Source organism: Macaca thibetana, chromosome 6 (assembly GCF_024542745.1).
Source record: "Macaca thibetana thibetana isolate TM-01 chromosome 6, ASM2454274v1, whole genome shotgun sequence".
Lineage (NCBI taxonomy): Eukaryota > Metazoa > Chordata > Mammalia > Primates > Cercopithecidae > Macaca > Macaca thibetana.
The window spans coordinates 41,036,923-41,061,764 of NC_065583.1; the positions used below are offsets into that span (position 1 = coordinate 41,036,923).

At 45.8% G+C, this 24,842-nt stretch overlaps 3 protein-coding genes across 12 annotated transcripts in view; 1 reads left to right on the forward strand and 2 right to left on the reverse strand.

The window, feature by feature from the left end:
- The window catches only part of ZMAT2 (zinc finger matrin-type 2), a 58,788-nt gene that overhangs the window by 7,108 nt on the left and 26,838 nt on the right, over positions 1–24,842 (reverse strand). Inside the window, exon 1 of one of the 5 annotated variants that reach the window (XM_050795088.1) lies at positions 21,395–21,398. The exons of 2 other annotated variants lie outside the window; for them this stretch is intronic. The gene's annotated coding sequence lies outside the window, so the exon portion shown is untranslated. Of the gene's footprint in view, positions 1–20,503; positions 20,508–21,393; positions 21,399–24,842 lie in introns of those variants that run through there. 2 more of the 5 variants (XM_050795087.1, XM_050795086.1) reach the window with 2 other exon arrangements.
- On the reverse strand, positions 742–8,931 carry HARS2 (histidyl-tRNA synthetase 2, mitochondrial). Of its 6 annotated transcripts, none has more exons than XM_050795039.1 (13): positions 8,605–8,930; positions 6,702–6,776; positions 6,318–6,437; positions 6,092–6,187; positions 4,721–4,846; positions 4,509–4,616; positions 4,153–4,251; positions 3,428–3,521; positions 2,975–3,102; positions 2,639–2,881; positions 2,360–2,476; positions 1,977–2,123; positions 742–1,563 (listed from the first exon to the last, which is right to left on the reverse strand). In XM_050795039.1, exons 1-13 carry the CDS (start codon positions 8,710–8,712, stop codon positions 1,504–1,506), a joined length of 1,521 nt encoding a protein of 506 aa, XP_050650996.1. In that variant the 5' UTR covers positions 8,713–8,930; the 3' UTR covers positions 742–1,503. The 6 variants fall into 6 exon arrangements, with proteins under 6 accessions (XP_050650996.1, XP_050650995.1, XP_050650994.1 ...); XM_050795038.1 differs by having other exon boundaries at positions 4,721–4,876; XM_050795037.1 differs by having other exon boundaries at positions 742–2,123; positions 8,605–8,754; positions 8,845–8,921.
- Positions 8,803–24,551, forward strand: HARS1 (histidyl-tRNA synthetase 1). Its single transcript, XM_050795045.1, has 13 exons — positions 8,803–9,145; positions 9,415–9,504; positions 15,364–15,483; positions 18,712–18,807; positions 19,454–19,579; positions 20,559–20,666; positions 20,816–20,914; positions 21,147–21,240; positions 21,450–21,577; positions 21,670–21,912; positions 23,351–23,467; positions 23,659–23,805; positions 24,135–24,551. Exons 1-13 carry the CDS (start codon positions 9,056–9,058, stop codon positions 24,204–24,206), a joined length of 1,530 nt encoding a protein of 509 aa, XP_050651002.1. The 5' UTR covers positions 8,803–9,055; the 3' UTR covers positions 24,207–24,551.

Below are 24,842 nucleotides of genomic sequence, written 5' to 3' on the forward strand. Positions count from 1 at the left end.
CATTCACCTGCATGCACTAGCGATATGACCCTAAACTACACTGAAGCGTTTGCAACAGAGGTACCCTTCCCGACGCACATATAAAAAGCATGTTTTGCACTTGTGCTCTTTTCCTTGAAGCAATGCTATCACACTTTACTTCACTCATTTTTCCATCACCTGGGGAACTTTATAGTAGAACATAATTTAATCAGCATTAATTGGATTTGGAAAGGCTCAACACTCTAGAGTGAAGCACTGTGGCATACCGGCTCACTATATGTTGATTTTTAGCAATAAAACTACCTCTTGGCCAGGCGCGGTGGCTCATGCTTGTAATCCCAGCACTTTGGGAGGCTGAGGTGTGGATTATGAGGTCAGGAGTTCAAGACCAGCCTGGCCAATATGGTGAAACCCTGTCTCTGCTAAAAATACAAAAATTAGCTGGCTACTTGGGAGGCTGAGGAAGGAGAATCTCTTGAACTTGGGTGGCGCAGGTTGCAGTGAGCCGAGATCACGCCACTGCACTCTAGCCTGGGTGACAGAGCAAGACTCCATCTAAAAAAACAAACAAACAAAAAAAAAACTACCTCTTGAGCAGACGGGGAAAGAGGGAGAAACTGGCTGCTCATCACTGAATACAGAAGCATCATCCCAGGGAGGTTACTCCTACCTCACACAATTCTCCAGTATACACTCAAGCATTTTCTACAGTCTATGCAAACCCAGCCCTTGATAACAATAACAAATTACCCAAACTACTACACTTAATATTTTATTTAACATGTTATCCAACCACTTCTAGAACAGCCTCCATGGCATGGCATGGAATAGTTAGAACAGTGATTCTGGCACAGGAAATGGTCTCCAAAATCTCAAAATATCAGATCTCCACCTTGTCAAGTCATCTATTAAGTTCAATGTTCAAGATTATTAAGCATACAGCCCCACTCTTCTATTGTTAGCAATGCATGGGCTAGAGAGGTGTCAAATCAACATGGGTACTGCCATGCCCTTAGGATAGCATCTGTCCTTAAACAAAGCTGAAAGCAGCCATTGCCCCTCTTTGCTGTCTTCCAAAAACTCCCCAGACAGGCCAATGGCTGGTTGTGGACAAATTCACCAGAATCTGGTTCCGTAGCTACAGTAGAAGGCTAAGTATCTGGCTTCTGATCTCAATGGTTCAGAATCCTCAGCCTGAGGTGACTCTCCCAGAGCCTTGCTCACAGCAACAATCTCAGTATCTCTTGACAACATTCGGTGGCACTTCAAATTTGCCTCTGCAGCTACAGCATGTCTCTTTCACATACCAGCCATCTGCACCCATGCAGAATAGCTGCTCACACTACCCAAGGAGTCCTCACGGTCTTCTACAGTTCTGTACCCAGGAAGGATGGAGGAGGCAGAAGGTACTTGTCACCCATCCTGGCCAGTTGCTGTGAAGTCCATCACTCAATTCCAGAGGAACTCAGTTCTAGAGGAAACCTTTTCTACAAAGAGCAGCAGATGGGAATCAGGCAAGGATCAAGACTCAGACAGTCGCTTCTGAATTTCAGCCACAAGATTTTCCCGTTTAATGGCCACCTGAAACATAAGAGAATCCTCATGTGATAAACTAGAAAGTGATACTAGCTCCTTAGCCACTGTTTTTCCAGATTTGTTTTACTCTGCATTTGCTCCATTACTTACACAACCAGAAGGGAGTAGTGTGGGTTGACCTGAAGAATGTATACCCTCAAGACGAAAGGGATTCAAACACCTGATTTATGTCTATTATGTTGATTAGTTTCAAAATACCCATTCGGATTTCATTTGTCTTTCTTCTGGCCACACAGCCAATACTCACAGGCTGCAGTGGTCATCTGGAGTGGGTGCTTGTTCATCTCTACCACTATTAACCATGAAGATAATTTCTCAGCCAGAAGATGCATATTTCTTACAAAATCTGGGAAAGGCAGAAACAATTCGTCCCTTCTATTTCTGCTGCTGCCACTCACCTCCTCTCTGCTGGCCACCGAACGGATCTTGATGATCCCTTCTTTCAGTTCTTGCTCACCAATAATGACCACCAGTGGAATGCCTGTGCTCTCACAATAGTGCAGCTGGGTTAATAGTTTGGGGTTGTTCTTGTATAGCATCTCTGCCTGAAAAGGATCAAGACAGAGTAAAGGACTTAGAAGCGAACACAGCAACAAACCTCAGGAACATGGATATCCAAGGAAGTCAGAGATAAATGGCTAGTCCTCCCACCCTAAAAAGCCACTCTAGTAGCTAGTAGACTAAAAAGGTCTTGAGTTCCACCCTAGACATAAGGAAGACATAGCCCTGGGTCCTAAATTCCACACATACCCAGATGGCTCAGATATCAGCTCCACCATACCTTGATTCCAGCATCCCAAAGCTCTGTAATAAGTTTCAACCGTTCTTGGAGAAAGTTCTTCTGTGGTGTGGCCACAAACACTTGAGTCTCTGTAGTCCGCACCTTCTCACCTTTAGTCTAATAAGAGTGAAGAAAGTGAAACTAATAAAAACCTCCTTTCCACCAGCAATTCCAAAAATCAAGACAAAAAGAATCATCAGAAAACCACTCCAACTACACCTCCAGAAACAGGAGGGATTTTAGGCCTCCAGCCCCATCTCACACCTACTTAGGACCTACCTTCATCCTCTGCTCCACAATGTAGAAGATGCGTTCAACCCCAATGCTGAGTCCCACACATGGCACCTTGTGGCCCTTCGGGTCAAACATGCCCACCAGCCCGTCATAGCGCCCACCAGCAGCCACACTGCCCACATTCAGGGGCTCCTCCCCAGCCTGAGTTGGGGTCTGCAGCAGCACTGCTTCATAGATCACTCCTGTATAGTAGTCTAGGCCCCGAGCCAGGCTGAGGTCAAATGAGATCTGTGGGGACAAGGCTACAGTCAGTCCCAAACTAGACTCAGGACCCTGAGAGCCCTAGAGCTCAGCAGGAGGTCCATCTGCAATTCAGCTTACCTTCTCAGCAATTCCAAATAAATTCAGGTATTCAAATAGCAGCTTCAGGTCTTCCAGGCCCTCCAGGGCCTGCTTGTTCTGGGATAGTCTGGGATCCTGAAACATTTGCTCTACCAGGGATACCCCACCTGGAGAGAAATAAAGTATCTGCTGTTCATTCAGATGTGTTTCATTTAAAATTATCCCTGATGTGCTCTAGCTAGTCTTCCTCATTTTCTTAAAAAAAAAAAAAAAAAGATGATCCCAGTCTCACATGACAAGATCCTCCTCCTTTAGCTCTAGCTTTGCCATCTGAAGACATAAAGTCCTTACAATAAGTAAAAGAGAAATTAAATTCAGGACAGGCCCTGGAGCTTAGCATATCTACAGAAAAGGGTTGTTTCAGAGGTAGAATTTGAGCACATGTCACCTTCAGCCTGGTTCTATCACAGCTCTGAAAACCCTGGTTCTTACCATGACATTGGACATAATCCCCAATTCGATCAGCCACCTCAGGAGCCAGGCCTTTCTTCGCCACCATCTCATGTCTCACATCTTTCCAAGCCATCTGCATAAACACCCAAACATTAGCCCAGCCCCAAGATCTTTCTTTCTCAAACTGGAAAAGAACAACTCACTTCCATTCAGTATATACATCACAAGTAGCTAACTGTATTCTCCGCAAAGTCAGAGACAGCTTAAGAAATCCAGTCACGGCCGGGCGTGGTGGCTCAAGCCTGTAATCCCAGCACTTTGGGAGGCCAAGATAGGAGAATCAGGAGGTCAGGAGATTGAGACCATCCTGGCTAACACGGTGAAACTCCGTCTCTACTAAAAAAATACAAAAAAACTAGCCGGCCGAGGTGGCGGGCGCCTGTAGTCCCAGCTACTCGGGAGGCTGAGGCAGGAGAATGGCGTAAACCCAGGAGGCGGAACTTGCAGTGAGCCAAGATCCAGCCACTGCACTCCAGCCTGGGCGACAGAGCGAGACGCCGTCTCAAAAAAAAAAAAAAAAAAAAGAAATCCAGTCACAATCCCACTGTATAGCATGACTCAGATCTTCCTTCATATGCCTCCTTACCTTCCTCCCCAAAATAGCCCACTTCCAGCCACAATATCCTTATTTTTCACTAGTGGTATGGATTTGAGGGCAGGGCAGAAACTAGATAGGGTCTACAGAAGCATGTCTTCTTTGTTACCTTGTCTAGTTTATCTATGGAGGAGCAGATGGCACGGAACTTGCTTTCAGGAACACCACAGGCAGCAAACATCCCATCCACAATCCGCCGGTCATTTACCTGAGAACTCAATGTCAGTGACCCAAGTGCTTGTCATTGCCCTTCCACGCAAAACAATGACAGTACCTACTTTCCTGACATATAAAAAGGATGGAAATTTCACAGGAAGAGTACAGACATACAGGAAATACAACAGCTTTACTAGGAAAGTCCTAGAGTTGCAGGCTTAAGGGTTGGAGTCACCCAAGTTTGGGACTTGCATAAACAGTATTAGGCCAAATCCAGACTTCTCCCACAGTTCTCAGCCCTGGCCTCACCTTAATGAGAAAGTCTCCCAACTGCAATCCACTTAGGATTTCACACATGATCTTCAAACACTCTGCATCAGGGATCATAGGGTCAAACTGACCAGCAATGTCAAAATCCTACAGCAAAGAAAAAGATGGGAAAAAACTTCCATTATCCAGCCAATTTCAAGGTTGTGGCCCCTAGAACTATCAAACTGTGCTGCTTCCATCAGGTCACTTACACACTGGCAGAACTCCCTGTAGCGGCCTTGGACTATGCTTGGGCTCTCTCGCCGCCACACCTTTCCAACATGATAACGTTTCATCTTCTTCACCTTATTCATGGCCAAATAACGAGCAAAGGGAACCTCACATAAATCGGTTAAGGAAGAGGGATACTGCATCCAAAGCTTAGGCCCAGTATACAGACATTAGGGAGGACTGGGCCTTTATCAACTGGATCTCATCCACTAGGGTGAGAACAAGGACCTTCCCTTTTTTCCAGTATCCCCAAGGTCTAGCAGTGCTTGGAATTCAATATATATTGAAATCCCAAATGAAGGAATCTCACCTAGCATAACTGTAAGTTCAGCAGAAAGCAAGGGAAGTAGAGACAGAAGTGACCTAAGAACTAACTTCAGGTCTGGGCCATTTCTGCCCATTCAGATCAATTCTGAACCATCTAAAATAGTCAAGCTTCAGAACTTGGATTTGCCTAACAACTTCTAAGCTACTGTTTCTGAAAGTGCAGGGAAAGGACTACATGCATCTTAATTACCCACGATGCTTGTTTAAAATGCAGATTGTAGGCCAGATGCGGTGGCTCACACCTGTAACCCCAGCACTTTAGGAGGCCAAGGTGGGAGGATCACTTGAAACGAGGAGTTTACTATCAGCCTGGGCAACAAAGACACCCATCTCCACAAAATCTTTTTTTTTTTTTTTGAGACAGAGTTTTGCTTTTGTTACTCAGGCTGGAGTGCAATGGCACAATCTCAGTTCACTGCAACCTCTGCCTCCTGGGTTCAAGTGATTCTCCTGCCTCAGCCTCCCTAGTAGCTGGGATTACAGGCGCCCACCACCACGCCTGGCTAACTTTTTAGGTCAAAAGAGATCTGTGGGGACAAGGCTATAGTCAGTCCCAAACTAGACTCAGAACCTGAGAGCCCCAGAGCTCAGCAGGACCTCAGTAGAGATGGGGTTTCACTATGTTGGCCAGGCTGGTCTTGAACTCCTGACCTCTGGTGATCCACCTGCCTTGGCCTCCTGCTGGGATTACAGGTGTTCGCCACCATGCCTGGCCAAAAAAACAATTTTTAAATACAAATTATTGAGCCCCATTCCAGCTACAGAATTAGCTAAGAATCTCTGAGACTGGAGCCAAATGTCTGTGCTTCTGCAAGCTCCCCCAAAGGATTATGATACACATTAGAGTTAAATGATAGGGCTCCAGGCTAGGTTCCTGTAGCAGAACTGCCTTCTGGGAGAAACTAGAAGTATAGGCTGCTGCCAATGGACCTCTAAGATCCCAAAGTCACTCTCTCTACTTTCGTCAGAGAAAGCCCTCTGGATTTGGAAAGAGACAGGTGAGTCTCCAGTATTCAAAAGGATACAGTAAGGTCATAGCGGAGGGACAACAGCTCTCCACCTTGATCCTTCAGATCATACATGAGCCCAGAGTCCTCTCCATACTTCTCAGTCAGTGTTTCCTATAGGGGTCAAACAGAATGAGCCACAGTTCAAAGGATGACTTCAAAACACAAATGAGAAGCCCTCTGGGACACTTAAGGCCAGTGAAGAAGTGAATGAGGTTGCATGTACTCTTTCTTCTCCCCTTACCTTCAGCTCAAATGCTGGGGTATCCATCCCCTTTGCTCCATGACGTTTAAAGCAGCTGATAACCAAATCAAGAATTTTCTCCCTCACAACCATATGCTGAGGACTAAGATCCCTGGTACCCTGGAAACCGAAAGCAGCCCCAGTGAAAACAAAAACAAAAAATAAGTCCATTTCAGACAAGGAGTTAAAGGACACTTATTATGTAATCTCAGGTCTGGAGCTGAAATCTACTGAGTTCAAATGACTGTGAGCCCCACCTAGTATCTCAAGAATAGTACATATTTTTAAAATGTAAAGGACATTAAAAGGGGTCAGAGAGACATGCAAGGCAGAGGTCAGTCCTCCAAGGCACTCTAATGGGATAGGGTAGGCAAAAGGTATTACCTTTGGGATCTTGATAATAAAATTTGGTTTCTCTTGATGTGCTTTCAGTTGGGATGTTAACACTGCCTCTGCAACCTGGCAGAAGAATGAATGTGAGAAGTGGCTCCTCTGGACACTGGCCAGACCTGTGGCATTTCTGACCCCATTGACCATCAACCTGCAAAGACTCTTCACCCTGAGCAACAGGAAGCCAAAGCACTATTTCATCTATCCCAATCTCAGTCCCACCCCAAAGAACCCATGTTGTATCTACAATTACACGTGTAATATATATGAGGTCCGGTCTTCACCACACAAGATTCCTCATTGTATATGGATTTTTTTTTTTTTTTTTTTTTTTTGAGACAGAGTCTCAGTCTGTTGCCCAGGCTGGAATGCAGTGGCACGATCTCGGCTCACTGCAACCTCCACATCCCGGTTCAAGCAATTCTCCTGCCTTAGCCTCCCGAGTAGCCGGGACTACAGGCGTGCCACCGCCACGCCCAGCTAACTCCTGTATTTTTAGTAGAGATGGGGTTTCACCATGTTGGCCAGGCTGATCTTGAACTCCTGACCTCGTGATCCACCCACCTCAGCCTCCCAAAGTGCTGGGATTACAGACATGAGCCACTGCGCTCAGCCGGATTTTTAATATTCTCAAATACTTTAAGAATCTGAGAATAATGAAGGCACTGAACAACCCACTACTACCACCACCAACCATTCAGGGGTAGGGATGGTGATGATCTTCTCCAGGTCACGGTTCCTACTGAAACAGCAAAAATAATTTTTTTTTTTCCAGATGGAGTCTTGCTCTGTCGCTCAGGCTGGAGTGCAGTGGCACGATCTCAACTCCTGCAACCTCTGCCTCCCGCGTTCAAGCGATTCTGTCTCAGCCTCCCGAGTACCTTGGATTACAGGCGTATGCCACCATGCCCGGATAATTTTTGTATTTTTAGTAGAGATGGGGTTTCGCCCCTGGCCAGGCTGATCTTGAACTCCTGACCTCGTGATCCACCCACCTCGGCCTCCCGAAGTGATGGGATTACATGCATGAGCCACTGCACCCGGCCAAAAAAATAAGAATTTTTAATAAGGTAACACTAGTTATCAGGTTTAGAAATAGGAAAACTAACTTGAAGACAGGGGAACCAGCTCAAGGACACAGAACAAGCCTGTGGAATGAAAAGATACGGATTTCTTGAATGAACTAAAAAACTCAGACTGGTAAGATACTGTGATTGAATATTAATAAAAGACCTGAGCCGTATTGTTCACAATAGCGCAAAGCATCTGCTAAGAGGGCATCAGAATCTTTCCGAAGTAAGGCAAAACTTAATCAGTGGCATTACCAGCAAGCTGTATGCCCTTCCAAAAATAGAGGATGTGGTGGTTCCATACTATGGCGATTATCTGTCCCAAGGGAAGTCCAAGTTCAAGTCCACAATCCCTTATCTGCAATTCCAAAATCCCAAACTCTCTGACATCTGAAAATGTTTTTCTGAGATTCATTTTGAGGTAAATTCTAAGGCGAACTCAGTCTACTTCTGATCTTTAGTCATCTCATTTATTAGGAATATTCATACATTTTGCTTAAAAATATTACTGTTTGAGTCCAAGAGTTTCAGGAAAAATGTGGATATGAATTAAAATACTCCCTTACTACATATCCATGTATAACTCATTCATTTAATCTTGCAGCCTCCGTTTCCTCAACTGCAGAATGGAAATAAAAACTCCAACCTCTCAAGATTGCTCCAAGGATTAAATGACCAGGCATCCAAATCGCTTAGTTCAGTGTCAGTACATAGTGGGCACTCGATAAAAACCGATTGTAACACTACTGGAATACACGCTGCGAGTCTATGCTTTCAGATCTGGAGGCCCTGCTGGGACAGACCAGAGATAATTACGTCTCGCTCACCTGGCTTTGGCAACGGACCGCCCCGGTGCAAGAAGCGCAGGGCGGTCGCAGGAGCTGGCTGAGCAGCGCAGCCCAGGCCCTCCTGGGAAGAAGTCCGAGCAGGGGCATCGCGCGGCAGGACGCCAGCTTTCAGGGACAGGAACAAAAGGCCTGGGAAGGAGGCGGGTCGGACTCCAGGAAGGGTGGAGGGCACGCGAAGGCTGAACCCGGGCACCACGCAAAACTCGGGCGTTTGCGCACCTCACCAGTCACGGAGGCTGAGGTGAGATCCTCCCAAGCTCCCTTAGTAGCCAGCTTCGGCACTTCCGGCAGGAGCCGGAAATAATTTTTGTGCTCGGCGGAGGCTCTCTAGGCGTGCGACCCGGCGACTCGATAGCCGGAAGTCATCCTTGCGGAGGCTGGGGCCGCCGTCGCTGGTCTAGGCAGCAGTGGGTTCAAGTGGACAGCCGGGATGGCAGAGCGTGCGGCGCTGGAGGAGCTGGTGAAACTTCAGGGAGAGCGCGTGCGAGGCCTCAAGCAGCAGAAGGCCAGCGCCGAGCTGGTAAGACTTAGGCAGCAGGGGAGGGCCAAGGCAAAGCCTGGGAGGACGTAAAGCCAGAGTGTTCGGGACATAGGATAGGGATGTGAGGGAAACGACCAGGCTTGTAGGGAGGAGAGTGGACTGCGTGGGGAGGTATCCGGGGTGGGTCCCGAGAGAAACAAAGCTAGGCCTGAGCAGAGAGATCCTGATGAGGGAGGAATATTGAATGAATGGCGGGGGAGGCAGGAGACTGACAGATGGTTAGCTCAGCGCCTTCTTTCCCTCCACAGATCGAGGAGGAGGTGGGAAAACTCCTGAAACTGAAGGCACAGCTGGGTCCTGATGAAAGCAAACAGAAGTTTGTGCTCAAAACCCCCAAGGTAATATCATTCCTGTAGGGAGCCACTGAGAAAGTCTCTAACTCTACTCACGGGGCGCTTATGTCTGCCTCCTTAAACCAGGTCATTGAGGAGGATCTGAAATACTGCAGAGGAGAGGACAGTCGCTCTGGGCGCTGGGCTGGACTGGAGTCTACCTGAGTCATTCTGGGATGGCAAAGTGATGGCAGAAGCTAGGCCAGCTGGGTGATCGGGGAGTCAGCCTGCTGCTGCTACTCCTTCGTTCATTCAGTAAATGTGTATTTAGCACTGTGTCTCTAGCACTATACAAAGCACTGAATATATACCATGGTGGACAATATAGCCTCCCCTCATGGAGCTTACATTCTACTGAAGGAGAGAGACTTAGAACAAATAATCCCACACAGATTTTTTTTTTTTTTTTAAACGGAGTATCCTGTATTGCACAGGCTGGAGTGCAGTGGCACATCTTGGCTCACTGCAGCCGCTGTCTCCTGGGTTCAAGTGATTCTCCTGCTTCAGCCTCCTGAGTAGCTGGGACTACAGGTGCCCACCACCACGCCCAGCTAATTTTTATATTTTTAGTAGAGACAGGATTTCCCCATATTGGCCAGGATGGTCTTGAACTCCTGACCTCAAGTGATCCGCCCGTCTCAGTCTCCCAAAGTGCTGGGATTACAGACGTGTGCCACCGCACCTGGCCACCACACATGGTTATGTAATTACATATTGTGAAAAATGATATAAAGACTTTAAGGTTGCTCTGAGAAAAATAAGGGAGAACTGGGGAGTCTGAGAAAGGCTAACTGAGGAAGTGATATACTAACCGATCTAGTGAATGAGTAGGAGATAGCCAGAGGACAAGTGTGACAAAGATAAGTCCAGGTAGAGTATGGAAACCCTAAAGTGGGAAAGAACTTTGGTAGTTTTGAGGAACTAGAGGATGATCTACATGGCTAGAACTAAGTAAAGGAGAGTAGAGTGGAATGAGGTTGGAGATTCTGAGCTCATCCTCCAGTTCAGTTCCACTTTCTGTAAGTTCTATAAACAGAACTGTTTACCCTTTCATCTAGGTTCTCTTGGCACTTCATACATATTTCTGTTATTGCACCAACTTTAAGTAGTTATTTTTGTGGTTTATATACCCTGAGACAGACTAGGTGCCTAAATAGATATAGTCAGCCCTCCATATCCCAAGGTCCCACATTCACAGATTCAACCACCTGTGGAGATCAAAACCATTCAGGGGAAAAGAAACAATTAAGAAAAAAAATCTGGCTGAATGTGGTGGCTTACACCTGTAATCCCAGCACTTTGAGAGGCCACAAGGGGAGGATCATTTGAGCCCAGGAGTTTGAGACCAGCCTGAGCAACATAGTGAGTCCCTATCTCTACAAAAAAAAAAAAAAAAAACCTTTTAAAATCTAACAATAAAAATTTCAAATAAAAAATATAGTATAACAACTATTTACACAGCCTTTACATTGTCTAAGGTATTATAAATACTCTAGAGACTATTTAAAGTGTATAGGAGGATGTGCATATATTTTTATATCAAGGGCTTGAGCATCCATGGATTTTTGGTATCCACATGGGGCCTAGAACAAATCTCCTGCGGATACTGAGGGATGACTCTATTTAATAAATGTATTTGAAATTGAATTCCAAAGGAGAGGGGAGATGTCTGTTTTCCTTGTGTTAAGGTTAATTCTTTGGGCTCCTAAATTCATTGAGCTGTTTCTTTCTACATATAACTCATATTCGGAGGTTAAAGAGACAGTGTAAAATCCCAAAGTGGTGATGATCAGTGATTATTCAAACTATTAGATGAAAAGCTTACTGTGGAATTTATGATGGATCAGTCTGTCCTCACCAGTGATGAGTTTTAACATCACTAAAGTAGGACAACTAGACATGTTCCTGCTGATGTGATGCAACAAGAAGTACACAGCACCACCTGTGAAGTACTCTTGCCAAGTAAATTGAATTTGAATCTAATCAGATCTTTGGACTAACTATCAGTTTACAGGAAATACTAGAGATGGAGGAACATGTTAAATGACACATTAAGCATATTGTTTACCAAATCTAGAATGTGAAAAAATTTTTTAGGACAAATGAACCAATTTTCCTAGTTAATAAATGACCTTTTTAAAATAAAAAAAAAAGTGGGGGAGGGAAGGAAACTATTGTAGATTAAATAGACATATCAGCTGATTACAACGCATAGACTTCATTTTGAAGTTGATTCAAATAAATCAACCATAAAAAGATATTATCGAGGCAACAGGGAAAAACTGACCATGGCTTAGCATTAGATAATATTAAGGAGTTGCTGTTAGTTTTGTTAATTATAATAAAGATAGAGTCTTTGGGGTTTTTTAAATGTCCTTATGTGTTAGAGATTCATATTGAAGTATTTATGGATGAAATGATATGACGTCTGGGATTTATTTCAAAATATTTAAGAAAAACATGTAAGGGCTTAAATAAGTATAGCAGATATTAATGGTTGTTGGAGCTGGGTAATGGATAAATGGTGACCTGTAATACTATTCTCTATATTGTGTCTTTGAAATTTTCCATATTATAGCATTAAAATAAGATTATGCTAGAGAGTTAATACCCATTTTAGTATTAACAATAGAAAACTCAGTATTGTGAGACAAGACTCTTTCAAGGGATCTTCATGGTCAAAACTATTTCTATAGTAATTCATTTGTTTTGTTTGAGACGGAGTCTTGCTGTGTTGCCCAGGCTGGAGTGCAGTGGCGTGATCCTAGCTCACTGCAACCTCCGCCTCCTGGGTTCAAGCGATTGTCCTGCCTCAGCCTTCCGAGTAGCTGGGACTACAGGCATGTGCCACTGCACCCAGCTAACTTTTGTATTTTTAGTAGAGACGGGGTTTCACCGTGTTGGCCGTGCTGGTCTTGAACTCCTGGCCTCAAGTGATCCACCCACCTTGGCCTCCTAAAGTGCTGGGATTACAGGCATGAACCACTGTGCCTAGCCCTTCTATAATAATTCTAAGATGTTATCTGCCTTTTCTATTGTGTTAACATTTGCACCAAAGGCACAAAAGCACTGATGAGTAGAACTGCTGGTGCCTTAGCATAAATTAAGACAGTGACACTAAACTGTACTAATAGCCAGTATGTTCTTCACTGCCATGCACTCACAGCAAGTAAATAAATAAATAAAGTTTAGTTTTACTTAACAATGTCATTGATAAAATGGTAAAACTTTGTTCGTTTGTTTGTTTTGGGGTTTTTTGTAAACAGAATCTCACTCTGTTGCCCAGGCTGGAGTTCAGTGTCACGATCTTGGCTCACTGCAGCCTCCACTTCCCGGGTTCAAGCAATTCTTGTGCCTCAGCCTCCTGAGTATCTGGGATTACAGGCGGGTACCACCACACCCAGCTAATTTCTTGTATTTTACAAAAAACACAAGAAATCTACAACATGTTTCACCATGTTGCCCAGGCTGGTTTTGAACTCTTGAACTCAGGCAATCTGTCCACCTTGGCCTCCCAAAGTGCTAGGCGTGAGCCACCATGCCTGGCCAAAAAACTTACTAATTTTATTGAATCTTGACCCTTGAGGACCCTATTTTTAAATATTTGCTATGACAAAATGGGAAGCACATATAAAGCACTTCTGCACCCCAAGGTAGGGAAAATGCTTATGCCATTGTTCAAGTTGCAAGCTGATCTAGCTACTTTTTTCATAGAACATCTTGTTTTATTTGAATTAACAACTGAAAGATAAATTATGGTTTTTCAAATTTAAATATTTGGCAGACATTTTTACAACAATGAACGAAGTGAGCCTTGTCACCTCAAGGAAGACATCTGACAGTGCCTGTAGGCAGTGATAAAATTCAAATATTCAGGTGAAAGTTAGAATTTTAGAAAACTTGGGCTGGTGGTGACTCATGCCTATAATCCCAATGCTCTGGGAGGCCAAGGCGGGCGGATCACCTGAGGTTGGGAGTTTGAGACCAGCCTGACCAACACAGAGAAACGCCATCTCTACTAAAAATTAGCCGGGCGTGGTGGCGCGTGCCTGTAATGCCAGCTACTAGGGAGGCTGAGGTACAAGAATCGCTTGAACCCGAGAAGTGGAGGTTGCCGTGAGCCGAGATCGTGCCATTGCACTCCAGCCTAGGCAACAAGAAACTCCATCTCAAAAAAAAAGAATTTTAGAAAACTTGTATCTTCCATCATAAGCTTGACAGCTTCCCAATAATTAAAGAGTTTTCTGCTGGGTGTGGTGGCTTACGCCTGTAATCCCAGCACTTTGGGAGACCAAGGTGGGCAGATCACTGAGGTCGGGAGTTTCAGACCAGCCTAGCCAACATGGTGAAACTCCGTCTCTACTAAAAATACAGAAATTAGCCAGGTATGGTAGCGCATGTCTGTAATCCCAGCTCCCTGGGAGGCTGAGGCAGAAGAATCGTTTGAACCTGGGAGGTGGAGGTTGCAATGAGCCGAGAACATGCCACTGTACTCCAGTCTGGGTGACAGAGCGAGACTCTGTGTCAAAAACAAACAAAAAACCAGGCTGGGCAAGGTGGCTTACGCCTATAATCCCAGCACTTTGGGAAGCTGAGGCAAGCGGATCATGAGGTCACGAGATCGAGACCATCCTGGCTAACATGGTGAAACTCCATCTGTACTAAATATACAAAAAATTAACCAGGCATGGTGGCACACACCTGTATGTAGTCCCAGCTACTCAGGAGGCTGAGGCTGAGGCAGGAGAATCATTTGAACCCGGGAGGCAGAGGTTGCAGTGAGCCAAGATCGCGCCACTGCACTCTAGCCTGGGTGACAGAGCGAGACTCCATCTCAAAAAAAAAAAAAAAAAAGACTTTCTTGATGAGATCTGAGGTGATGTAAATAAATAAGGCTTCCTGATATTGTATAATGAAATGTATCAACATTTGAAAGACCTGTTATAAAGTTTCACAGGGTTCGCCAGGATGGTCTTGATCTCCTGACCTTGTGATCTGCCCACCTCGGCCTCCCAAAGTGCTGGGATTACAGGCGTGAGCCACCATGCCCGACTGGTTGGGTTTTTTTTTGTTTTTTGTTTTTTTGTTTTGAGATGGAGTCTTGCTCTGTCGCTCAGTCTGGAGTGCAGTGGCGCAATCTCAGCTCACTGTAACCTCCGCCTCCCAGGTTCAAGTAATTCTCCCTGCCTTCAGCCTCCCGAGTAGCTGGGATTACAGGCACCCGCCACCACTATTTGTTTGTTTTTTTTGAGACAGAGTCTCACTCTGTTGCCCAGGCTGGAGTGCAATGGCACGATCTCGGCTCACTGCAACCACCTCCACCTCCCAGGTTCAAGGATTCTCGTGCATCAGCCTCCCAAGTAGCTGGGACTACAAGGGGCGAGGCGTCACACCCGGCTAATTTCTGTATTGTTTAGTAGAGATGGGGTTTCACCATGTTGGCCAGGCTGGTCTCGAACCCCTGACCTCAGGCAATCCATCTGCCTCGGCCTCCCAAAGTGCTGGAATTACAGGCATGAGCCACTGTGCCCGGCCTCAGGTTGGTGTTTGTTATTAGGCCAGGAAATGTTCTGTTATCCCAGAAAGAGTTTTTAGGAAAATGACTTAAAGAAAAGAGTTCTAAGAATTTTAGAAAATAGACCCCAAGCTTAAAAGGGAATGGAGTTTGTAAGGCAGATAGCAAATGGTGTGGGAATTAATAGGGAATTATTTGTACTTGTTTTAAAACTCAGTGGCCTGTAGGAAAATCTGTTTAGAGCAGGATTTGCTTTTTCATTATTGAAGTCATCCTTTTATATTTTCAAAATGTATTGTTCTTGGTTTTCAAACCTCATTTCTGGTTCTCTGGCTGATTTCAACTCCAAGGGCACAAGAGACTATAGTCCCCGGCAGATGGCTGTTCGTGAGAAGGTGTTTGACGTAATCATCCGTTGCTTCAAGCGCCATGGTGCAGAAGTCATTGATACACCTGTATTTGAACTAAAGGTGAGGAAAGGGCAAGAAGAAACTACAATTGTAGATGAGTGGGCATTTGAATAACAAAGAAGATGACAACAAGAGAGTGAGGGTCCAAAGGGCCCACTCCTGTTGTGGACACAGACCAGTCTTCTCCAATAACAAGCGGGACAAGAATGGCTTGGAGGGAGAGGCCCTGTCTTTTATTATGTTGGTTGTGGCCAGCAGCTTCCAAAAGAGAGCCATTCTTTGGAGTGGTCTGGGTCCTGTCTACATGGTATTGCAGGGCGTTTGTACTTGGGATGTTTTCTAGATTCGTCCAAACCATACATACATAAATATGCAACCACTCTCCTATTGATGGACTCTGAGGTTGTTACTAGTTCTTTGCTATTAAAAACCAGATTGCAACTGGGCACACCTGTAGTTCCAGCTTTTCAGGAGGCTGAAGCAGAAAGATCACTGGATCCCAGGAGTTCAAGGCTGTAGTGTGCTATGGTGGTGCCTGTGAATAGCCACCATACTCCAGTCTGGGCAATGTAGCAAGACCCTGTCTCTAAAACCAACCAACCAACCAAGATTGCATTACTACCTGCTTCAAACCCAGTGATTCCCACTGCACTTATAGTACAACCCAAACTCTTTACTCAGGTTTACAGAGCCCTAGGTGATCTGGCCACTGCCTCTCCTACCTCATCTCATGCTAATGCTATTTTTCCTCTTGCCCACTATGCTACTCTGGTCTTCTTCCAACTCTTGGAACATAGTCAGTGTGTTTGTACCTCTGGACCTTTGTTCTTGCTCTTCCCTTTTCCTGAACTCCCTTTCCTTAGCTCTTTGCATGATTTATTTCAGATTATACTAGAGACTGCAGATTTTAATTCCTTTTTTCAAAAAACATAAATACAAATAGAGACAGAGGTCTTGCTATGTTGCCCAGGCTGCTTGCAAACCCCTGGCCTCAAGTGGTCCTCCTTCCTCAGCCTCCCGAAGTGCTGACATTACAGGCATGAGCCACCATGTCCAGCCAGCCAGATTTTAATTTCAGAGCTCAGCTAAAATGCCACTCCTCAAGTAGTCTTCTCCAACCACCTATTTAAAGTAGCTGTTCTCCCTCTATCACAATGAGCTGGTTTATTGCCTTTAGTCTATAAACCTGTCTGAAATTATCTGTTGTTTCCTTCATCAATGTAGTACCTGTCTCTTTTTATTGATATATAATTGTACATATTTATGAGACTGTTTTTACCTATTGTATTAGTTTGCTAGGGCTACCATAACAAAGTACCATAGACTGGGTAGCCTAAACAACAGAAATGTATTTTCTCACAGTTCCAGAGGTTGGACGTTGACATAACATGCTGGCAGGCCTAGTTCTTTCAGAGGCCCATAAAGGAAGGATCTGTTCCAGGCCTCTCTTCATGGCTTGTAGATGGCCATCGTCTCCCTTTGTCTTTTTCTTTTTTTTTTTTTAAATTGAGACAGAGTCTCGCTCTGTTGCCTGGGCTGGAGTGCAGTGGCACGACCTTATCTCACTGCAACCTGCACCTCCCAGGTTCAAGCGATTCTCCTGCCTCAGTCTCCTAAGTAGCTGGGATTACATGCGTGCGCCACCACGCCTGGCTAATTTTTCTATTTTTAGTAGAGACGGGGTTTCACCATGTTGGCCAGGCTGGTCTTGAACTCCTGGCCTCAAGTGATTCACCCACCCCAGCCTCCCAAAGTGTTGGAATTACAGGCATAAGCCACCGCGCCCAGCCTCCCTTTGTCTTTACATCGTCTTTCCTCTGTCCCTGTCTAAATTTTATCTTCTTACAACAACATATTAGATTAGAGCCCAACTTGGAGACCTCGTGTTAGCTTAATCATCTCTTTAAAGATCCTATCACCAAATGTAGTCATGTTCAGAGGTTACTGGGATTTAGGACTTAAACAAATGAATTGGGGAGGGTCGGGCAGGGGGATACAGTTCAGCCCATAACACTAGTGTGTGACTGTTTCTGATACTACGTACTGGGAAGTTTCAGGCTTTTTAATCTTTGCCAACCTGGTGAGCAAAATATGCTATTACCAATTATAGACATCACAGGGCAAGGACTGCTGTAATGCCCTTAAGACATTCCTCAGTTTTTACTTTTGACATTATTCGAATCTCAGGCATCATAAAAACATTTATGTTTGTTGGTCTGATAACCCATTCCTAGTAGTTTATCATCAAGAAAAACACTTTTTTTAAAAAAAGAGCTATATACCTAAATATTATATATTGAAATGTTATGGGGCTTTTTTTTTTGAGATGGAGTTTCATTCTTGTCACCCAGGCTGCAGTGCAATGGTGCAATCTCTGCTCACTGCATCCTCTGCCTCCCAGGTTCAAGTGATTCTCCTGCCTAAGCCTCCAAATAGCTGGGATTACAGATGCCCACCACCTCCCCCAGCTAATTGTTGTGTTTTTAGTAGAGACAGGGTTTCACCATGTTGGCCAAGCTGGTCACGAACTCCTGACCTCAGGTGATCCATCCGCCTCCACCTCCCAAAGTGCTGGGATTACAGGTGTGAGCCACCATGCCTGGCCTAAAACATTTTTTTCTAAAATTAGAATAACCTAAACATCTAACAGTATAACATTAGGGAGGAAGTAAGTACAGAGCTTCTTCTCACTGGAATTTATGCATCTTTTAAAAATACTTCAGGCCGGGCGCTGTGGTTCACGCCTGTAATCCCAGCACTTTGGGATGCTGAGGCGGGCAGATCACGAGGTCAAGAGATCGAGACCATCCTGGCCAACATAGTGAAACCTTGTCTCTACTAAAAATACAAAACTTAGCTGGGCATGGTGGCACCTGCCCGTAGTCTCAGCCACTCGGGAGGCTGAGGCAGGAGAATCGCTTGAACCCGGGATGCAGAGGTTGCAGTGAGCCGAGATCACGCCACTGCACTCCAGCCTGGCGACAGAGTGAGACACCATCTCAAAAAAAAAAAAAAAAAAATTCATGCTGAGAAGTTGAGTCTGAAGAAAAAAAGATTTTTAAGAGAAAAATATGTAACAAAAATTCTACAGCTCTGTTACAAAATCAAAATACAAAAAACACAAAATTGATGTTTCCTTTCAATGATAACTACATCAGACACCTAAGAATTGGGATAAAGAGCAGAGGGAAATGTAGACAAGTTGGAATCAGTCATGTTTGTTTTTAAAATTTCCTTTTAAATTGTTATATTTATTACTATGACCACATTTATTTATGTTTTCTCTAGGAAACACTGACGGGAAAGTATGGGGAAGATTCCAAGCTTATCTATGACCTGAAGGACCAGGGCGGGGAGCTCCTGTCCCTTCGCTATGACCTCACTGTATCTTTCTAAACTTGGGCACTTGAGACTTTGGATGGATTGGCACTCACTTGGCTCAGGTTTAAGAATGGTAGGATAGGTAGGATCAAATATGAGGCCTCTGGCGATTAGGGGAATTATTTCTCTAAACCAGGAGTGGGACTTTGGCTAAACAGAGCATACACACCCTTAGAAATCTTCTGAATCCTGAGTGAGACCTCAGCTTGATGTCAGGGCCCAGTTCCAACTCTACAGTCATCCCCTGGCTCCAGAATACCTCTCCCCTGCCCTGTCCAGTGGACAAAATTCGCCTTAATGGACCAGCAACACATTTCCCTTGTCTCCAAGCTACACAGAGAATCATCTGCTTAGAAATCCCATATGGGGGCCTTTTTCTGGTCTGTGGCCAACCTGCCCAGCCCCTTGCCATGCTCAGAAAAGTCCAGTCAACACTACAAAAGAGAAAGGTGCCTTAATCTTTTTTGAGCCTTCAGCTGCCTCATGTGGTAGCACAGCTGGTGCTTTCTGATGTTTGTAAGTGCTATTAATCTTATGGGTGGCAGTTTTACCCACATAGGGAGGGGTTAGACCCCAACTTCTGTTGGTGATGATAATCAACTTGCAGACAGTGATAGGAGGGGCTTTCTCCTTAACTCTTTGTCATCAGGTTCCTTTTGCTCGGTATTTGGCAATGAATAAACTGACCAACATTAAACGCTACCACATAGCAAAGGTATATCGGCGGGATAACCCAGCCATGACCCGCGGCCGATACCGGGAATTCTACCAGTGTGTGAGTGTTGGGAAACCGTGGGGCAGGATGGGTTACTTGGGGCTTTCTCAAGCCAGCAGAATCTATTGAGTACTCAACAGTGTCCTGAGCAAATTGGATGATCCAGATAATGCTCTTAGGTTTCTATGGTGGTTTTTTTGTTTGTTTTTTGTTTTTTTGAGGAGTCTCGCTCTGTTGCCCAAGCTGGAGTGCAGTGGTGCAGTCTCGGCTCACTGTAACCTCTGCCTCCTGGGTTCAAATGATTCTCCTGCCTCAGCCTCCTGAGTAGCTGGGATTACAGGCACCTGCCACCACGCCCAGTTAATTTTTTGTATTTTGAGTAGAGACAGGGTTTCACCATGTTGGCCAGGCTGGTCTCAAACTCCTGATCTCATGATCCGCCTGCCTCGGCCTCCCAAAGTGCAGGGATTACAGGTGTTAGCCACCACGCCCAGCCTCTTCTATGGTGTTTTCATGCAGATTTCACAATGTCCCTGTGGTGGAGGAGGAGAATAAAGTCTCTCCATTTTACATATGAGTCAACTTGATACCCGCAGATGAAGAGATCATAGGGGTAAGAAAGGCAAAGTCAGGACTAGAACTCTTGGTCCAGTGCTCTTTATTTTAAACCACAGTGATAGGATCACAGCAGAGAATAAGGAAATTAGCTTTGATACATCAAATCATCCAGACTGATGCCAGGGCTTCTGGATGAATAGGGAAAATGGCTAAGCACTAAAGCCATATAATCACCCCACCCAGTAGGAGGAGTTAAGATGATGAAGTAGAAAATGAAGGAATAGCCCAGTAGATAGAAAGGAAACCAAAACTGGTGAGAAGCCCAAGGATGCTGGGGTTTACCTCTGGGCTGATGATAAGAAAATGAAAGAGAAAGTCTATGCTTGAGTGCAACCAGGCCTTCCTAGAGGACAGAGCTCCCAGAGTCCCCCCTTCAGAAAGGTGAATCCCTGAAGACCTCTGGCTAACCCTCTCCCTGCAGGATTTTGACATTGCTGGGAACTTTGATCCCATGATCCCTGATGCAGAGTGCCTGAAGATCATGTGCGAGATCCTGAGTTCACTTCAGATAGGCGACTTCCTGGTCAAGGTCAGTGCTGACAAGGCTGGGAGGGCAAAGTTGGGCCTGGCCTCTCACAAGATCCTTGTGCAGAGGGACCAGTAGCCCAAGTGACCATGACTATCGCAGGTCATGTAAGAAAAGAGATTCCCTCCGCACTATGCATTGATTCCTTGCAGGTAAATGATCGACGTATTCTAGATGGGATGTTTGCCATCTGTGGTGTTTCTGACAGCAAGTTCCGTACCATCTGCTCCTCAGTAGACAAGCTGGACAAGGTAACAACCCAAGTACTTGACTTCTTTTCCCAGATCCCACCCTGCCTTGGGAAATGGAAAACAAGATTGAGAGAGAGAGGTGCATGCCTTTATACCCACCAGAGGAAGGTTAGCCCTAGGATGTAGGCTCATGGGCAGCTACTGCTCCAAGACTGTTCCCTGAGGACAGTACATACCTGCTCTGTGGTGCAGAAGCTGCCCAGAGGTCCCTGACTGGTGTCTGTCTGCCTAGGTGTCCTGGGAAGAGGTGAAGAATGAGATGGTGGGAGAGAAGGGCCTTGCACCCGAGGTGGCTGACCGCATTGGGGACTATGTCCAGCAGCATGGTGAGGAACAGAACCAAGCCTCCTCAGCAGCCATCCAACTGCCCTCAGTCCTAAAGTTGAAACTCTTCTGTGTATGTACGTAGGAGAGTGAGTGTGTGTATGTATATGTACACACACATGTATGGGCAACTAGAGTCCAGGCAAGAAGATCAACCCCCCTTACCTTTTTTGTTTGCTTGTCAGCCTCACTCACAAGTCTGTCTCCCCAGGTGGGGTATCCCTAGTGGAACAGCTGCTCCAGGATCCTAAACTATCCCAAAACAAGCAGGCCTTGGAGGGCCTGGGAGACCTGAAACTGCTCTTTGAGTATCTGACCCTATTTGGCATTGATGACAAAGTGAGTCAAGTTGGGGATGGGATCCCTTCTGAGCTCTGGGGCTTCAGATCCCTCATCTTAATCTGGCACTGACCATGTTCTTATCTCCACAGATCTCCTTTGACCTTAGCCTTGCTCGAGGGCTGGATTACTACACTGGGGTGATCTATGAGGCAGTGCTGCTACAGACCCCAGCCCAGGCAGGGGAAGAGCCCCTGGGTGTGGGCAGTGTGGCTGCTGGAGGGCGCTATGATGGGCTAGTGGGCATGTTCGACCCCAAAGGGCGCAAGGTGCCATGTGTGGGGCTCAGCATTGGGGTGGAGCGGATTTTCTCCATCGTGGAACAGAGACTAGAGGTAGGTCCTACGGGGTGGGTAGAAGACAGTCTGAGCAGGTGGTGGCACCTAAGCTATCTGATCTCCAAGGGAGTGAGTGGTGCTGCTTTGGGTAGGGAACATCTCACAGAAATGGAGAAAAGATTATTGCTCTTTTTCACAGATTTCTACCCCATTATAGGTCAGTTTTATGGATCTTTAATCCATCTTTCTCCACTAAATCCTCTGCTCTGGGTCTCTGCTTCCTTCAGGGCTGTCACAAACATGGGCTGCTGTATCCAAGACTTAGATCTTCCTCATGATACAGAATACTTAACATTTTAGTGCCTTGTGCCAGGCACTGTGCTTGGTGCTTTTCATGCATTATCAAAATATAATTCTTACCACAGCCCTGTGAGAGTAGCTAATTTTATTAATTGCATTTTCCAGATGAGAAAACTGAAGCATTATAGATCAAATAATTTGCTTAAGGCCATGAAACTTGTAAGTGGTAGAGTCAGAATTTGAATCCACGCGGTCTGACTCCAAAGTCTTGCCACTAACCACATTGCAATATTGTCTCTAAATGGGAAGCATGTGTCTGAGGCCCTGGGATCCCTCACATGGCTACCGTGACTCTCTAACACCTAGAGTAACACCAAGGAAGCCTCTCATGGCCTCAAGCCCTCCTTTGTTGCTGCTGGTCTTAAGTGGCTGGTTGCATTTCATCCTCTGGGAAATGTTCTGGCAACCTCCCCACGGTCTATGCCTTTTCTCTAGGGTGGAAAACACCCGTTTCCCAGTTGAGATCATTCTTCCAGTAGGCATCTTACATTGTAAGAACTATGAAAATAGTTTTCCTGAAAAAGACAAGGGAAGCAGCAGCAGCATTCTCCTTTCCCCATACCCATATACACGCCTGTGCCCTGTAACTGAAGTGCGAGAGGCACAGTGTCATAAATGGGTAGATAGTAAGTGGGGACTAAAACTGCCAAGGGTGATCTAGTTGGGGTAGGCTTATAGTAGTACTTCTGTGTGAATGCTTTGATGGACCCTTAAGGTACTACATGGACCAGTCTGGGCAACATGGTGAGATCCTATCTCTACAGATTAAAAAAAAAAAAAAAAAAAAAAAAAGCTGCAGTGATCATGCCACTGCACTTCAGCCTGGGTGACAGAGACCCTGTCTCAAAAAAAAAAAAAAAAAGTACTACATGGAGATAAGTTTGAAGTTACTGTAAAAAAGCTACCTTTACTCTTACCCTAAGTTAGTTATTCTGACACATCCTATGTACAAGTTAGTTCAGTCCTCATATCTACTAAAAGCTACCTTATACCCAAGGTGCTAGATGAGAAGACAGGGCCCCTGCCCTGGTAGAGCTGAGTTGGGCCTGGTCTCAAAATCCTGACTAGAGCCTGCTTTGTTTGCTCCTTGAAGGTGTTAGCCCAGCTCTCTGACTCTTATCTGCCCCTTCCCCAGGCTTTGGAGGAGAAAGTACGGACCACGGAGACACAGGTACTTGTGGCATCTGCACAGAAGAAGCTGCTAGAAGAAAGACTAAAGCTTGTCTCAGAACTGTGGGATGCTGGGATCAAGGTATGGGAGGCAAGCCCCAGGGTGGCAGCAAACTTGGGTGTGCTGGGCACAAACTGAATAAAAGCTCACCCATAATGGATCCTGCCATTACTTCTCAAAAGTGGAGCTAAGAACAAGGTGCCAGCTTGGACACCCTCTGTCCCTGAGGACAGCAGAAGCCAGCCTTCCTCTTCTGCTCTTGTCCCCTGCAGGCTGAGCTGCTGTACAAGAAGAACCCAAAGCTTTTGAACCAGTTGCAGTACTGTGAGGAGGCAGGCATCCCACTGGTGGCTATCATTGGCGAGCAGGAACTCAAGGATGGGGTCATCAAGCTCCGTTCAGTGACTAGCAGAGAAGAGGTAAGGGAAGCGGGCAGGAAGGCTAAGGGACAGAGAATGTATGCCATTTTGGCAGGCCCATGCCCATTCAAGACCTGAGAAAAAGCCTGGCATTGATATTAATACAACCATAAAAGACTTGAGAGCTTAACCTGTTACTGTAGTCTTAGTAGGGTGAGATCTCCGTCCCTGCATATACCCTATGTTTTGTTGGCTCCCCCAAGAGGCACACTCTAGCCTGAGGTATTTAATTAAGTTCCTGCTCCCAGAGAGGGCTAGAGGAAACTAGGCACTCGGGCAGCAGTGGAATGGAAGATGCTTATACCACCTTCTTCTCCCATCCTGGCCAGGTGAATGTCCGAAGAGAAGACCTTGTGGAGGAAATCAAAAGGAGAACAGGCCAGCCCCTCCGCATCTGCTGAACTGAGCAATCTATCAGAGGAAAGGAAGTGGGACTGGTACTATTTGAGGTTAAGACAAACTGCATATGTACTTCAACTGCTTTGCACTTTTCCGTTTCAGCAGGAAGACCTGAAGACTGGTCAGAACAGAGACTTTAATTTTTATTATGGTTATTTTATTGATTATTACTGGCAAAAATGGCCAGATACTACACCTTTTTCATACAAGGCCCTGGGGGCTTAGTCCAGTCTGTGCTCCTGGGCTACAAGGACCCAGCCTGAGATGGTCTCATCTACAGGGCCTCGCACCAGTTGGAGCAGATGCCTCCCTACCAATTGCCAAAGGTCCAATAAAATGCCTCAACCTCAACCAGAGCCTGCGTGTCACTGATGCCTAGCCCCACCTTCCCCGGCAGACCAATGTAGGGATGGAAAAGGGAGAAAGACAGTAAACTTGTGACCCTGAGGTTCTCGTCTCCAGCGTCCACCCTGCGGCTTGGGAGCTCCTCCTCCTCGGGAGGCAGTCCCCGTAGGTACTCACCCACTAATTTGCAGCTTTCACCTGAGGGTCTGAGCGAAGCCCGGGCGGCGCACGTGCAGTGGATACCTCCACCCCCTTGGGAGGCGGGGTCGCGCTCAGAGCCAATGAGAGCTTGC

Coding starts and splice junctions, on each gene's coding strand:
- HARS1 (XM_050795045.1), top strand. CDS start 9,056: ATGGCAGAGCGTGCGGCGCTGGAGGAGCTGGTGAAACTTCAGGGAGAG. Junction 20,667..20,815: donor TAGGCGACTTCCTGGTCAAG/GTCAGTGCTGAC, acceptor GATTCCTTGCAG/GTAAATGATCGACGTATTCT. Junction 21,913..23,350: donor TCGTGGAACAGAGACTAGAG/GTAGGTCCTACG, acceptor CCCCTTCCCCAG/GCTTTGGAGGAGAAAGTACG.
- HARS2 (XM_050795035.1), bottom strand. CDS start 8,712: ATGCCCCTGCTCGGACTTCTTCCCAGGAGGGCCTGGGCTGCGCTGCTC. Junction 2,882..2,974: donor TATTTGGAATTGCTGAGAAG/GTAAGCTGAATT, acceptor TTGTCCCCACAG/ATCTCATTTGACCTCAGCCT. Junction 2,124..2,359: donor TTTGGGATGCTGGAATCAAG/GTATGGTGGAGC, acceptor GATCCTTTTCAG/GCAGAGATGCTATACAAGAA.